The sequence below is a fragment of the Gopherus evgoodei genome, chromosome 11 (genome assembly GCF_007399415.2).
Source record: "Gopherus evgoodei ecotype Sinaloan lineage chromosome 11, rGopEvg1_v1.p, whole genome shotgun sequence".
Taxonomy (NCBI): Eukaryota; Metazoa; Chordata; order Testudines; family Testudinidae; genus Gopherus; species Gopherus evgoodei.
Genome location: NC_044332.1, coordinates 62,604,871 through 62,618,138, shown reverse-complemented (window position 1 = coordinate 62,618,138; position 13,268 = coordinate 62,604,871). Strand labels below are relative to the sequence as shown.

The window sequence follows — 13,268 nt, the reverse complement described above, 5'->3', positions numbered from 1 at the left end:
GAAAGCATATTTTTTACTGGATTTATTCCATATCATTTATACAAAAGAATTGTGAAATAAGGGTTAAATCCTATTTCCCTCATCTGGCTTATTGACAATAGGGAGCACTGTGATGTTCATCGGCTGCAGAAGGTGGGGTTTGATACGTGGTAGATCTTTCTTTTATACAAATAGAAATGTACTGCAGTTTCTGAAACATATTCTTAATTTTTCAGGTTTTGAGATTACCATTGAACATCCACATACAGATGTTGTGAAATGTACGCAGTTAGTGAGAGGTCAGTGATCTTCAATAAAATGATTTATGAAGTGTCTTCCCCAGTGTGAGTAAATATAATTGGCACACCTCTTCCCCCCAGTTCTCTGTTACCCAAAGAGCACTCTTTAAACTGATGTATTTCAGGTTACTAAAAGCCAGATCTCGAAAATTCTCTTTAAATGTTGATGGTCTGCATAATTCAGAAAAATATATGATTTCCATGATGTGTCTACCAATTGTTAGTTCTGTCCCTTACTTTTTTTCTGTCACTCTTCACTTCTCATTCCATGGCCCTGTCATCTCACTCTTTCCTTCCATTCCATCAACTGACAGCCACAGGAGTAGTTATAAGTGGTCTCCTGTGGCTGATACTTATATTTAGAAGAAGCAAGTCCTTGGGATTCCTCATTACTTTACTCCTGCCCTTTTCCAGAACTGCCAAAAGATATTTGGGGTGGCAATACATGATTTCATTCATAAACAAGTGCTTTTCTTACAGTATCTGCTGCAGAATTAAATACATTAGAGGGCTAGTTAGTTTGAATCTGCAACTTTCTACAAATAAAGTTCTTCTATCCATGCAAAAGCATCTTGTGTCAGTGTTGAGTTCTGCTTTGTCAAGGCACACGTCAACCAGCAGTGACTGGCAGAGTACATAAGGAAGTCTTCCACATGCAGACACTTTGAGAGAGATGTGAATGATACTATAAATAAGAACAATATCTCTGTAATCTGAGAGCTGTTTTATATGAATTGGAGTAGTGTTGGCAAGAAATGAAATAACCTATGTTCAACCAGTGATTGCATCCTTATGTAACTTTTTCCCACTAACACGGCTATAGATAATAAGCTATTATTCTTTATAAGCCTTTTTAAGAAAATTTTTGCAGGATATTATTCCATAGTCCTGTCTATTTTCAGAACTAAATAACCAAGATAGAGTTTGAATGGTTTTTCGATATATAGTGTAGGAAGAAATTACTTGGATAAACTCACTATACATATACTTATTCTTCTTGTGCAGGTGTCTGGGACCACCTGCATAGTTAGAGTTGCATTTTAAAAAGGCACACAGCTGTTTTTCTTTTAAAAATAAGGGCCACTGGTATGACTTTTTTTTTTTTTTTTTTTTGCAAATTAAAATTTATTTTGAAATTGGGGTGTGGCTGAAAATTGACATTGGCAGTCCTATGTCTCAACGATAGACTCATTAAAAGATTTATATCAGTCTATAGAAAAGTAGCTGGAAGTTGATTCTGGTGCAATTGATAGGTTTTGTGTGTGGAATTTTTTTTATCCATTTAGGGTAATTTTTAGTTGTTGCTTGCATAAATAAAACTTGCATATGACTTGGACATATGCAAGCCTGATTGTGTGTATCTAGCTCCAATCTTTTCCAGCCGATGAAATCTACATCAGGAACTACTTTTTTCTGTTACTTTATCCTGCAATGGGGGAGTTTTTTGTGAGCAGCTGTTAAATAAAATCTTAATTAGCAGCTTCACTTCTGCCCTACCCAGCTTGTCATCACTCCCTTTAACCACTTTTCTGCAAACTCCCCTTTTATGTAGCTATCCTCTTCTGATACAGTCAGCTATTACATCAGACTTTCAAAACGAGTAATGTTTCAGGGCTAGGGGTGGAATCTGGTAATGGTATGTGTGTGTATGGAAGGATGGATTGAGGGAATCAGAATTAAGGTTGAAATGTATAGTCTGTGCCATGTGATTGTAAGGGGTGTGCTTATAAGCAGAGTATATTCTGTAAGGTGGCTAAACTTTACATTTCTTTGCTTTTTTTCAGATGTATGTCTGTCTGTGTAGCAACAAACTTTATGAATTGATGGTGTAAATATTCTTTATGAACATGTTGATGTTTAATGCTAGTGTGCACTTAACATTAAGGGTATTTTGTTCAACTGCATTTAAATCATACTAAAGTTTAGGTGTGAAGACTCCAGTTATACCTGAAATTCTGTTCTTATCTCCCCACACTAGATTAGATGAATATGAATTATACTAACCAGATCAGGATGAGTTTGACACAGTGGGATTGTAGCTTGATATATATCTGGTGATGAAAAGTGCTAAGAGCTAGGTATATTGCATGATCCCAATTTAACATAATTTGGTGTTTATTCCTTGGCATCACAGTGTGGTGTTCTGTGGTGGATAAATGCTAAGTTTAGACATTGAAAACTGATGTGTCTAGCATTGAATATAAACTATTGTCAGCATCAAATGCTTGGTGCTAAAGGAGTAGGATGGAAGAGATACAACAATAACTTCATCTGCCAGAGGCAGCACCTTATCTTGGTTAAGAAGCACTGTCTCCAAGAAAGCCCTTTCAGAGTATTGTTAGTACAAATAAATCCCTATTTTGGGGATGTGCTGTCCACCCCATAGTAAGACCAATAACTTCCTAGAAAGCTCTCTCTATTGGGTGGTGGGAAAAGAGGGGCATTGACAAAAACTTCTAGTAGCAGAAGAAGATCCACAAGGTTAGCTGAGGCATATCCATACATTTGCCTTCCACAACAGCACCAGAGCAGCCAGACAGAATTCTCTGGTACCTCAAAAAAACAGTTACTCACCTTCTCATAATTGTTGTTCATGTCCATTCCAATCAGCTGTGTGCGCGCGCATGTGCACGATGGCTGGAAGATTTTTCCCTTAGCAGCATCCATCGGGTCGGCCTGGGCGCCCCCTGGAGCGTCACCCTCCTGGCGCCCGATATAAAGCCCTGCCAACCTGCCACCCCCTCAGTTCCTTCTTGCTGGCTACTCTGACAGAGGGGTAAGAGAGTGGGTATTGGAATGGACATGAACAACACATCTCGAACAACAGTTACAACAAGGTGAGTAACCATTTTTCTTCTTCGAGTGCTTGTTCATGTCGATTCCAATCGGGTGACTCCCAAGCAAATTTAGTAGCAGGGGTCGGAGCTGTCCACTGACTGGAGTACTGCTCTACCAAAGGCCACATCATCTCTGGCCTGCCTGGTAATGCATAGTGTGCAGCGAAAGTGTGTAACGATGACCACGTCGCCACCCTGCAGATGTCCTGGGTGGGGACTTGAGCCAGGAAAACTGTAGTTGAAGCTTGTACTCTTGTAGATTGCACTGTTATGGTGGTGCTAGGATTCCTGCTAGATTGTAGCATTCAGTAATGCAGGCCACAATCCATGATTAAATGTGCTGTGTTGAAATAACAGGCTGGCCCTTCATCCTGTCCGCTACTGTGACAAAGAGGTGTACCGACTTCCTGAACGGTTTCGTCCTTTTGATGTAAAAGGCCAGCACTCTGCGGACATAGTTTGAAGCCTCTATTCCCTGGTACTCGCATGAGGCTTGGGGTAAAAAACCAGGCGGAAAATGTCCTAATTGCAGTTCCACTGCAACACCACCTTTGGGAGGCAAGCCGCATGGGGCCTGAGCTGAACCTTGTCCTTTTTAAAAAACAAAACAAAAAAAAAAACAACAACCACGGTGTAGGTCTGCTCAGACATCAGAGCCCTGAGCTCAGATATTCTCCAGGCTGAAGTTATTGCCACCAGGAACACAACCTTGTAGGAGAGGTAGAGCAGGGACCATGTTGCTAGAGGATCAAAGGGATGCCCCATGAGCCTAGGGTGGACCAAGTTAAGGTCCTAAGCAGGAACCAGTTGGCGGACATGCCAGTACAACCTGTTGAGGCCCTTCAGGAAGCGACTGACCAGGGAGTTAGTGAAAACCGAGCGGCCCTGTATCCCCGGGTGGAAAGCCGAGATGGCAGCCAGGTGTGCTCTTATAGAAGACAAGGAGAGACCTTCCTGCTTAAGGTGGAAACGGTAATCCAAACTCTGGGGCATTAAGGCTAGCGCCGGGGGAAAGTCATGCTGAGCTGACCAGATGGAAAATCTCTTCCACTTGACCAGGTACGTGGCCCTAGTGGAGAGTTTCCTACTGCCCAGGAGAACCTCTGACTTGTTCGGAACAGGAGAGCTCGAATGTTTTCAGCCATGGAGCCTCCAGGCTGTGAGATACGATTGCAGGTTCAGGTGCTGGAGCCGCCCATGATCCTGTGTGAGAAGGTCCGGGAAGAGCAGCAGGGTAATCGGGGCTCCGACTGACATGTCTAGGAGACCCGTGTGCCAACGCTGGTGGGGTCAGGCTGGTGCTATGAGAATGACCTGAGCCCGGTCTCTGCGGACCTTTGTGGGCGAGTGGTATGGGTGGGAAGGCATATAGAAGCAGTCCATCCTGTCCCCTCCACCCCCCACCTCCCCCGGGCAGAGTTGATTTCGTCTCATTCAGTAGGAGGCCCAGATTCTTGAAGGTGGCTCTGATGAATGCCACCTGAAGTTCCACCTGAGCCCTTGATCAGGCTTTGATCAGCCAGTCACTGAGGTATGGGAAAACCTGTATTTGATGTTGCCACAGACAGGCGGTGACGACTGCCATGCACTTGGTGAAGACTCGAGGTGCTATTGACAAGCCGAAAGGGAGGGACAGTACATTGGTAATGGGAACCATTGACCACAAACCTGAAGGGAATAGCGGGAATAGAAACCCTCACCCCTGTGTTTCAGTGGAACCTCCTCCTGAATGCGGAGTTGTTCATGAGAAGGGTCCCCGAAGAGGGACGGGGAAGAGGGGTGGAAGGGCGAGAGGGCACAGAATTGGATGGAGTATCCCTCTCTACTGTGCAAAGCACCCAGCGGTCCGAAGTTGTATGGGACCATGCATGGTAAAAAGGGAATAGTCGGGAGGAAAAGGTGAGGCCAGGTGAATCCAGTCTCTGGTTTGGTGCACCATCCTCGACTGCACCTTCAAAAGGCCAGTTTAGGGCCAGAGGGTGGTTTGGGCTGGCCTTGATTAGTGGAGGGATGTTGCCTTCTACCGCTCCAGTTCCTCCTCCTAGAATTGTCCTGATGGTTCTGCTGCTGGAACCTTTTGAGGAGGTTGTGGGCGGAAGTGTGTCCGCTGGGTGGCAGGGATATGCAAGCCCAAGGATCTGAGGTTGGCTTGGGAATCTTTTAGGCTGTGGAGCCATTTGTCCGTCTTCTCTGAAAACAGAGTCTCACCCTCAAACAGGAGGTCCTGAATTGTTTGTTGGACTTCGTAGGGTAAACCTGAGACTTGCAACCAGGCCCCCCACATAGCCAACCCTGTCGCCATGGCTCTTTTGGCAGCATCTAAGGCTGCCTGCAGTGAAGCATGAGAGACTAATTTCCCTTCTTCCATCAAGGTGGTGAAGTATGACCGAGAGTCCGAAGGGATGAGCTCTGTGAACTTAGCCATGGTAGCACAGGTGTTATAAGAGTATCTGCCCACTGGTTAGCAATACGGAGTTGTAAACCACCATTGGAGTAATTTTTTTTTTTCTGCCCATAAGGTCCAGGCATTTAGGATCCCTATTCTTTGGGGACGGACCTTGGAAACCTTGTCTCTCTCACTGATTAGCCTCATCAATGACCAGTGAGTCCGGAGGCAGGTAGAAGTAGAGATGCTCAAAGTCTCTGGAGGGGATGAAATACCAGCACTCATTGCTTTTGGCAGTGGGTGGTGGGGATGCTGGCATCTGCCATTAAGTCTTGGTGGTGTCCACCACCATCTTTATGAGGAGTAACACTACCCGTGAAGGCCCTGACAACAGCCTCCTCGGCCTTGATGCCCAAACCTTGGGCAGCCCTGCGGAGCAGCTGCTGTAGAACTCTGTTGTCCTCTAACGCAGGAGTTATGGATGTCCCTGCCAACGCTTCATCCAACGAGGAGGAGGAGGAAGCATGTGCCAGTGGTGGAAGCTCCCTGCCGTCTGCCCCGGACGGGTCACGGGACTCCCAGGGCAGCGTTGGAGGAGGTGGTGCTGATGCCAGGGCCGTAGGCATGGAAGCCAGTGTCAGAATCAGTCTACAGTAGGGAGCTGCATTGGCATGCTTCGAGGAGCCGCTGGGGTCCGAGGGACAGGTATGTCGCCATCACAAAGGCCGGTACCGAAGTCGGAGTTGATGACAGTGCCAGAGGGAAAGGTGTCAGGACCACAGGTGTTGGGTGCGTATGCACAGCAGAAGGCTGCACAGAAGTAGTGAAGGCGACTGAAGACATCACTGAGTGTGGGCCCTGGGTTCCTCCCAGGCCCTGGTGATAAGCCCAGGGAGTCCAGAAGGGCCACTGAGGCAGGTTCTGCCACTGCAGAGGCCACGCCTGATGCTCCCTTCTGTCTCTGCCTGACCTTGCTCTATGGCTTCTGCTCCTGCTTCAGTGATAGGAGTCAGGCTTTGACTCCAAGGTCTCAGACACTGAAGACCACAGAGGAGCCGATCCTCGGTGCCTCGAACATCAAGAGCTCAGAGAGCGAGAAGGCTGTCTGTCAGAGCATGTAGGTGCCGATGGACAAGGCGAAGGGTTGACATCATAGCAGGCTTTCCCTTAGAATGCACTGGAGTACGGAGCTCCATCTGCGCTGAGAGATCCTCCCTGGCAGGCAAGAATGGTGTCGTCAGGTGGAGGAGATCTCTGGCGGCCTGGTACGCTCCTGTTGTGGATGGAAGCTGAAGCTGCTGTGTAGACGCTGGAGATGGAGGTGGAGCCGGACTCAACTGCCTCACCTGGACAAGAGTCAACACTGCCTCAGAAGGAGACTGGAAGGAGTGGCCCACCTGGGGTCGCACTTCTTGAGGCTTAGCCGGAGAACGCTTGTCCGGCTTTTTCTTCTTTTGAGGCACTGGAGAATGGGAGCGGTGCCTACTATCAGATGGCCCCCCATGAGAAGCCATGGTGGTGCCGAGCGTTCCTGGAGGAGTCCTCCCTCAGTGCCGAGGCGCTCCGCTGTAGGGATTGGGTCTCTCGAGCCTGGGTTGGAATTGAGACACAAGGCTGCCTCCAGGAAGATCACCTTCAGCCACTGTTCCTGCTCTTTGTGTGCTCAGGCGGAACGTGCAACAGATCTTTCAACAATCTTTCTGATGAGTCTCCCCCAGGCACCTAAGACACAACGAGTGCGGATCACTCTTAGGCATGTGCTTGACGCAAGCCATGCAGTGGGGGGTGGGATGGACCCCAACTACTATACTACACTAAACTTTTAACTGGAGTACTACTTCAAGTTTCTATATACACAGAAACTTGAAGAAATTTGCTGAACAATAGCCAAGGGAAGTTCCAGCCACTGTCCCTGGCAGTAAGAAGGAACTGAAGGGATGCCAGATAGGCAGGGCTATATATTAAGTGCCATGAGGACACGACTCCAGGGGGTGCCCAGGCCAACTCAATGGATGCTGCTAAGGGAAAATCTTCTGGCCATCGTGCATGTGCGCGTGCACGCACACACCTGATTGGAATTGACATGAAGAAGCACTCAAAGAAAAACTTGTTTTGCCTAAAACTTAATTTCTAGTAACATGCCTCACTAAAGATGGCAGATTCAGGGGGGACAAACATGGTTTAAGAAATGCCTGTCTTGTAACAACAAATTTCCTATCTCAGACTCGTTTTCCTAGATGCTTGGGTGAATGGGGACTTTGCCAATTCTCTGCCACATCTGCCTGATGTTTACAAGCTTCCCATTCAAGAATGGAGTTTCAAATCTTATCCATGCTAATGGAGGCCCTGAGCTTCCTTCTTTGGGGAGAAAATACCCAAACACTAAAGAGCTTTTTAATCTAGTGGAGAAAGGCATAAGAACAACCAGTGGCTAGAAGCTGAAGCCAAACAAATTAAAAGTAGAATTAGGCACTCAGTTTTAATCGTGAAAGTGATTAACCACTGGAACAAATTGCCAAGGGAAGTGGTGGATTTACCATCTCTTGAAGTCTTCAGATCAAGAGTGGATACCTTTCTGAAATATATACTTTAGCCAAACAGCAAGTGATTGGGCTCAGTACAGGGGTAAATGGGTGAAATTTTAATATGCAGAAGCCCAGGTAAGATGATCTAATGGTGCCTTCTGACTTCAAAGATTCACAGATTTAGAGAGTTTAAAGATCCAACCTTAGAATGTCTAAGTTTGGGGCTGAGAAGGTATGGACATTCTGGTAGGTGGAAGATGGGGAACATCAGACTTTTCCAGATCATTCTTCATCAGTGTTAAGAGACTGACAAGAAAGAGGAAACAGGACCACAATTACCTGTGGAGTCTCGAGACAGTGTGTCTGTAATGATCTGGCAGTAAGAAGTTCCCATTCCAAGGAAACTCTGGTGTTGAAAGGGAAATTCTGGTGTTGAAAGGGAAATTCATGTTTGTAGTAGCAAAAATTAAGTTATTGGCTCCTGTGCTAGCTGAGAGATCAGATGTGAGAAAATATTCCTCTTTCCTATTGCTGAGATTACCACCTCGACCCTTCAGTTCTTGGTGTCAGTCCAATCTGGTGTTCAGAGCTTAGTTCTGATTAACTTGAAGGGGCAGGAATTGGTGCACTCGTCCCCATCTCAGGGACCTTTCTTGATGCCCCTGAGCAGAAGCCCCTCACCAGTTAACCCTGTATCTACATTGGGACATAAGATTCTCCTGAAAATGAACATTGGGAACCAGGGATTTTGGTTTAACCTTGCTGCCTTGTGGGAGACTGCAGCTGTTTTACCTTCATTGTCGGGTATCTTGGGAGAGCCATTGTCCTTACTCTACTAATGTGAAAACTGCACAGTCAGTCTGTAAGCCTTCCAAACCACCAGTATAATCTGCTCAACTGTGGTTGAATCTGACAGAGAAAGTGATCCTGTAGAAGAGGAGGCAAATCCAAATATATATCTTTTCCAGAGGATGTCATGACCAAGACAATTCAGCTGATGTTATGTGAGGTAGGAAGATCTTAAGTAAGTTATATCCTGTCACTAGTAGAGGAAACACTCCCATTCTGAACCTTTACCTCAGGTTTCTACAGTCCTCTTTCGAAGGTCTAATAGTCTTTGGCAATCAGACAAGACTATTCTCAGTGGGTTGAACATTGGCTTGCTAAACCCAGGGCTGTGAGTTCAATCCTTGAGGGGACTATTTGGGGATTGGTCCTGCTTTGAGCAGAGGGTTGAGCTAGATGACCTCCTGAGATCCCTTCCAACCCTGATATTCTATGATTTTATTCACAAACCTTAACCCTTGTACCCTGGGCTTCTTCCAGCCTTTCCCCCTATGTATCAGGTGTTCATCAACACAGTCTGCTTCCTGGGTCTGTTTGATCTTTTCCCTCTGACCAGAGGATTCTAATAGCTCTTCATTCTTAAGTGCAGACTCGCCCATCTGGGTCCATCTCTTTCTGGAGATTGCTTGGGTATCTTCCTCCCCTTGGGATACCAGGAGAGCTTCCCTACCCAGCTTCTACTCACCAAGTAATCCTTCTTGCAATGAGTCTAGGTAGCTCTTATATCCTGATTGTCCCAGGAGGTTGTGCTCTCTCTGGGGCCATAAGTTCCCTAAATGTCTGAGTCCTACTAACAAGCAGGCTGAGAATATAATTAAATACTTTATAAGATCTCCCCAGAAGCACTGCACCTTCAATTGACCTTGTCTTCAGGAGAAGGCTCATAGACTGAACATTGGGAACCACATCAGGTAGGCAGGGTTCCTGTGCCCATTAACAATTGATTCAGTAATCTAATCATCCAGGGGTTTATGGAAGACCTTGGACTCTTGGAAGGTAGATTAATTGTATCAGGTCCTGCCTTAAGGGTTTGGTTACTTATGTCAAGTATCCAAGCCAGTCTTTCATGGTCAGTTGTGCAGTGAAGAATTACATTAGTCAGCTCTGCCTCTGAGTGATAAAGAATGATAGGAAACGCATTCTGGAAGTCATATATTTATCTGCAATCAAACAGATGAGTAGTAAACTATCATGATCTCTTGATTTTCTCTCTCTTTTATACCTTAGACAAGGTCATTGCCTTGACACGCCTTCTACTTTTTTGACACATTTCTCAAATAATCCCTGATCAGCTTTAAAGGGTTAGTTAACGGTGGAGTACAAGTCTTTAACTAGGTTTCTTTGCTTTAGTAAGATGTCACTAAGCTGCGTTAAAGTTTAAAAAGTTTAGATGAATACCTTGGACAGTCTTTCCCTGTTGTGGCTTTGGTGTGTTGAGCTAAAACGCCTGTATCCTGGTCTTTGGTAATCTTCATTTGGTTACACAAAAGTATGTAAATAGAATAAATTTGAAATCTTCGTTACAGAAGTCTATGTAGTGCTGTGAGTGAAAGCATTCATTTAATGTGGACTTATATTGAGGCTGAAATGTATAATTTTCAAATTGATTTTTTCCTTGTTGTTCAACTTAAAATTATGTAAAACAAAATTAACAATTCCATATTTGACAACTATCATATTTGTTACACTGGTTGCTTTTGGCAGCCCATCCTTTCGTGAATATAAAGTCATATTGATGAATTTGTGGTATTTCTCCTTTCTTTAACTCAAATATCCTTCACAAAGTTTCAGTATTGTATAGAAATCTGTGAAGATGGCTTATTCTCTGCATTGACAAAAACTGTAACAAACTGCAATCTTGTTTAACATTTCTGTTTTCAGTTATGTTTCCTTATGAAAGTGTCCATTTTTTCTGTAGTAGAGCCCTGAATATGCTTTCCTGTGTCTTTTTGGGAAAAGCTACCAAAGAAGTTTAATTTTGAGAAAATAAGTTTGCCACGGAACTACCATAGATTGTAAAAGCTAAATATGTAGTAGAGTTCCATCAAATGTCAGTTTATTTTCGATAATTGTGGATTAGCAAAATACATGTGGCGAAAGATGTCCTATTCTCTTACCACTTCTGTCAGATTCACTGATGTCATCAACAATGAGTTATGGCATTGCCCAACCCTAGCAAAAGCCTGGTTTACACATTTGTATCTTTATTATCAGCAGTAATTGGAAACAGAATCCAATTGAATTCTGTTTCAATGATGATGTGAAAAGCTTCCCAGATTGCTAAATTTGAAAGCTACTGCTACAATTTTTCTTTTTCAGACAAACTCCTTAAAATAAAAGAATAGAGGTTTGTGACAATGCTCCCTTTGACATAAGATCCAACAGTACATTTTCTCCAGGTAGCACTGATTTCAAGTGGTAGTATCAAAGTAAGAAAATTCAATGAAGGCTGCATTCAATCTTCAGTTAAGCTCATTGTGCCCAGACATTCCATCTTACACATTTTAAGAGTAAGTGCTCTTATTTGAGTGAGGACCTTGGGGGGTTGGCAGATAAGGGCCAGAAACTTGGTGGTTGTTAGGCCCCAGGGACGTCGTAATCAGTCTTTGGGATGTTGAAGACTTGAACTTAATGATCTTTTTTAATGAGTTATAAATTTGTTAAAATCTACGTTGAAGCTTCTGATGTAATCAAATGTTTTGTTCCATGCTAATGAGCATTACATTTTGATTTAAAGAAGGTGTATAAGTGCACACAAGCTAATTTAACCCTTAAACTGTCTAGTTCGGGAACTAGTTCTGTTCTAGGACTTTCTAGGATAATTATGGGTTACTGGTGTATGGTCATTGAGTTTTTTCTCAGCTGCTCTGTGTTCTTTCAGCTGGAGAAGAGCACTAATATCTGGCCTGAGCTTTAGTGCTGCAGGCTCTCTGTTGGACTGTACTGCTGAGAGAGACCCAGCTGTGGGGAGGGTTGTGGGAAGGAGCCATCTAGAACTAACGTAGGGAGGCAGGCAAGCACTAGAATTGGGGTGGAAGGTAAGAGAGCCGCCCCTCCACCCACACTGTCTTAGATTTGGGAGGGCTATGGAGATGAAAGGGAGACTTCCCTCATTTTGTGGCTCAGATGGAGACAGTTCAAGAGGCAGAAGGATCAACATACTCTGTACAGTAGGGAAGGTTGATGAACTGAATGACTTGCCCATCTCCGAGTGTAGCTCAGTGAGGATGAGTAAACCTGTCCTCAGGTTTACTTTTAAAGGCAGCTTAATGTATCTTTTAAGTGTTCTCCATATCATTCATTTTGAGGTTAAAGCATTTTAATTTTGGAATGGAGCCAACGCTTAGTGTAGATTGCTAATTTTTCTTCAATTTTCTTTTTGTTACAGCAAGCAAGGATTTGGCACAGACATCCTATTTCATGGCTACCAACAGGTTGTTATCCTGAACCTCTTTGTTGCACTGTTGTAGCACACTATAGCTTCCTTTACTGCAGGGCCCCCTCCATGTGTCCTGCCCTTGTTGCAACAGAAAACTGGGCCATCTACAGTGGTGGTACCTTTCTGTTTGCAGTGCGGTGTATTGTACAAGGGCCTTGTGGCACAAAGGGGTTAAATGCACAATGAGAAGTGTAGTGGTGCTTTCTGATGACATTTTCTCGATTTGTGAGTGCATAAGTCTAAAACTGGTAGCCTGAATAGCAGCTAAAGATTACAAAGAGATAAACTTAACCTAGAAAGTCGAGCATCTTGGTAAGTACAAAGCTATTTCTAGTTTACACTTGTAGTTAATGACAATTTTTTCTTAATTTAAATATATTGATCCAATCCTAATTTTATGAAACTGCAGTCAGCCTAAAAACTCTTAAAATTATCTGATCTTCTTTCCAGGTAGACTATAATTAGTCTAAGCAATGTTTGTCCTTCCAGAAGCAGTGTTTTTTTTAACATGCTTTTTTAACAATCTTAGTATGTGTGTGAAATTGAAATTGGTTGTCCAAATGCAGAAGAGTAAATGTATCCAGCTATTCTAGTGCAGAAGGATGAAGTTTAGGAGTAGATCTAAGTCTTCCATGTGGTCTTTGCAAAATTAGTTTGAATTTAATGTAATTCTAGTACATGGTTTTGTTAAAATCAGTTTGTATATGTAATGTTTGTTTGAGAGGACCCTAACCATTTTTGGTGGTCCCTTTTTATTATGGGATAATTTCTTCTTTGGAAGAGTTTTGTTTACAAAAGCTGTTAGAATCACTGAATCTGAATCAGCATACTTGTGCTACTACCAGCTGGGAAATTGAAATGAGAGGAGATTTGTATCCCAAACCTGGGCCTACTCATGTCACACAAATGATTCTCTCAACCTCTAGGGAACTATTGGGTATCCACAGCTACTGGTTT

The 13,268-nt window shown here is 44.0% G+C and overlaps 1 protein-coding gene across 6 annotated transcripts in view; it reads left to right on the top strand.

Annotated features, from left to right (window-relative positions):
- The window catches only part of CCNT2 (cyclin T2), a 46,756-nt gene that overhangs the window by 20,336 nt on the left and 13,152 nt on the right, over positions 1–13,268 (top strand). For 5 of the 6 annotated variants that reach the window (XR_004002686.1, XR_004002685.1, XM_030580872.1 and 2 more), the window contains 2 exons: positions 216–278; positions 12,261–12,306. Coding sequence is in view for 4 of the 6 variants with exons in the window: in XM_030580872.1 (XP_030436732.1) it covers positions 216–278; positions 12,261–12,306 (109 nt within the window). In the remaining 2 variants the exon portion in view is untranslated. Of the gene's footprint in view, positions 1–215; positions 279–9,268; positions 11,383–12,260; positions 12,307–13,268 lie in introns of those variants that run through there. The other variant, XM_030580873.1, reaches the window with a different exon arrangement.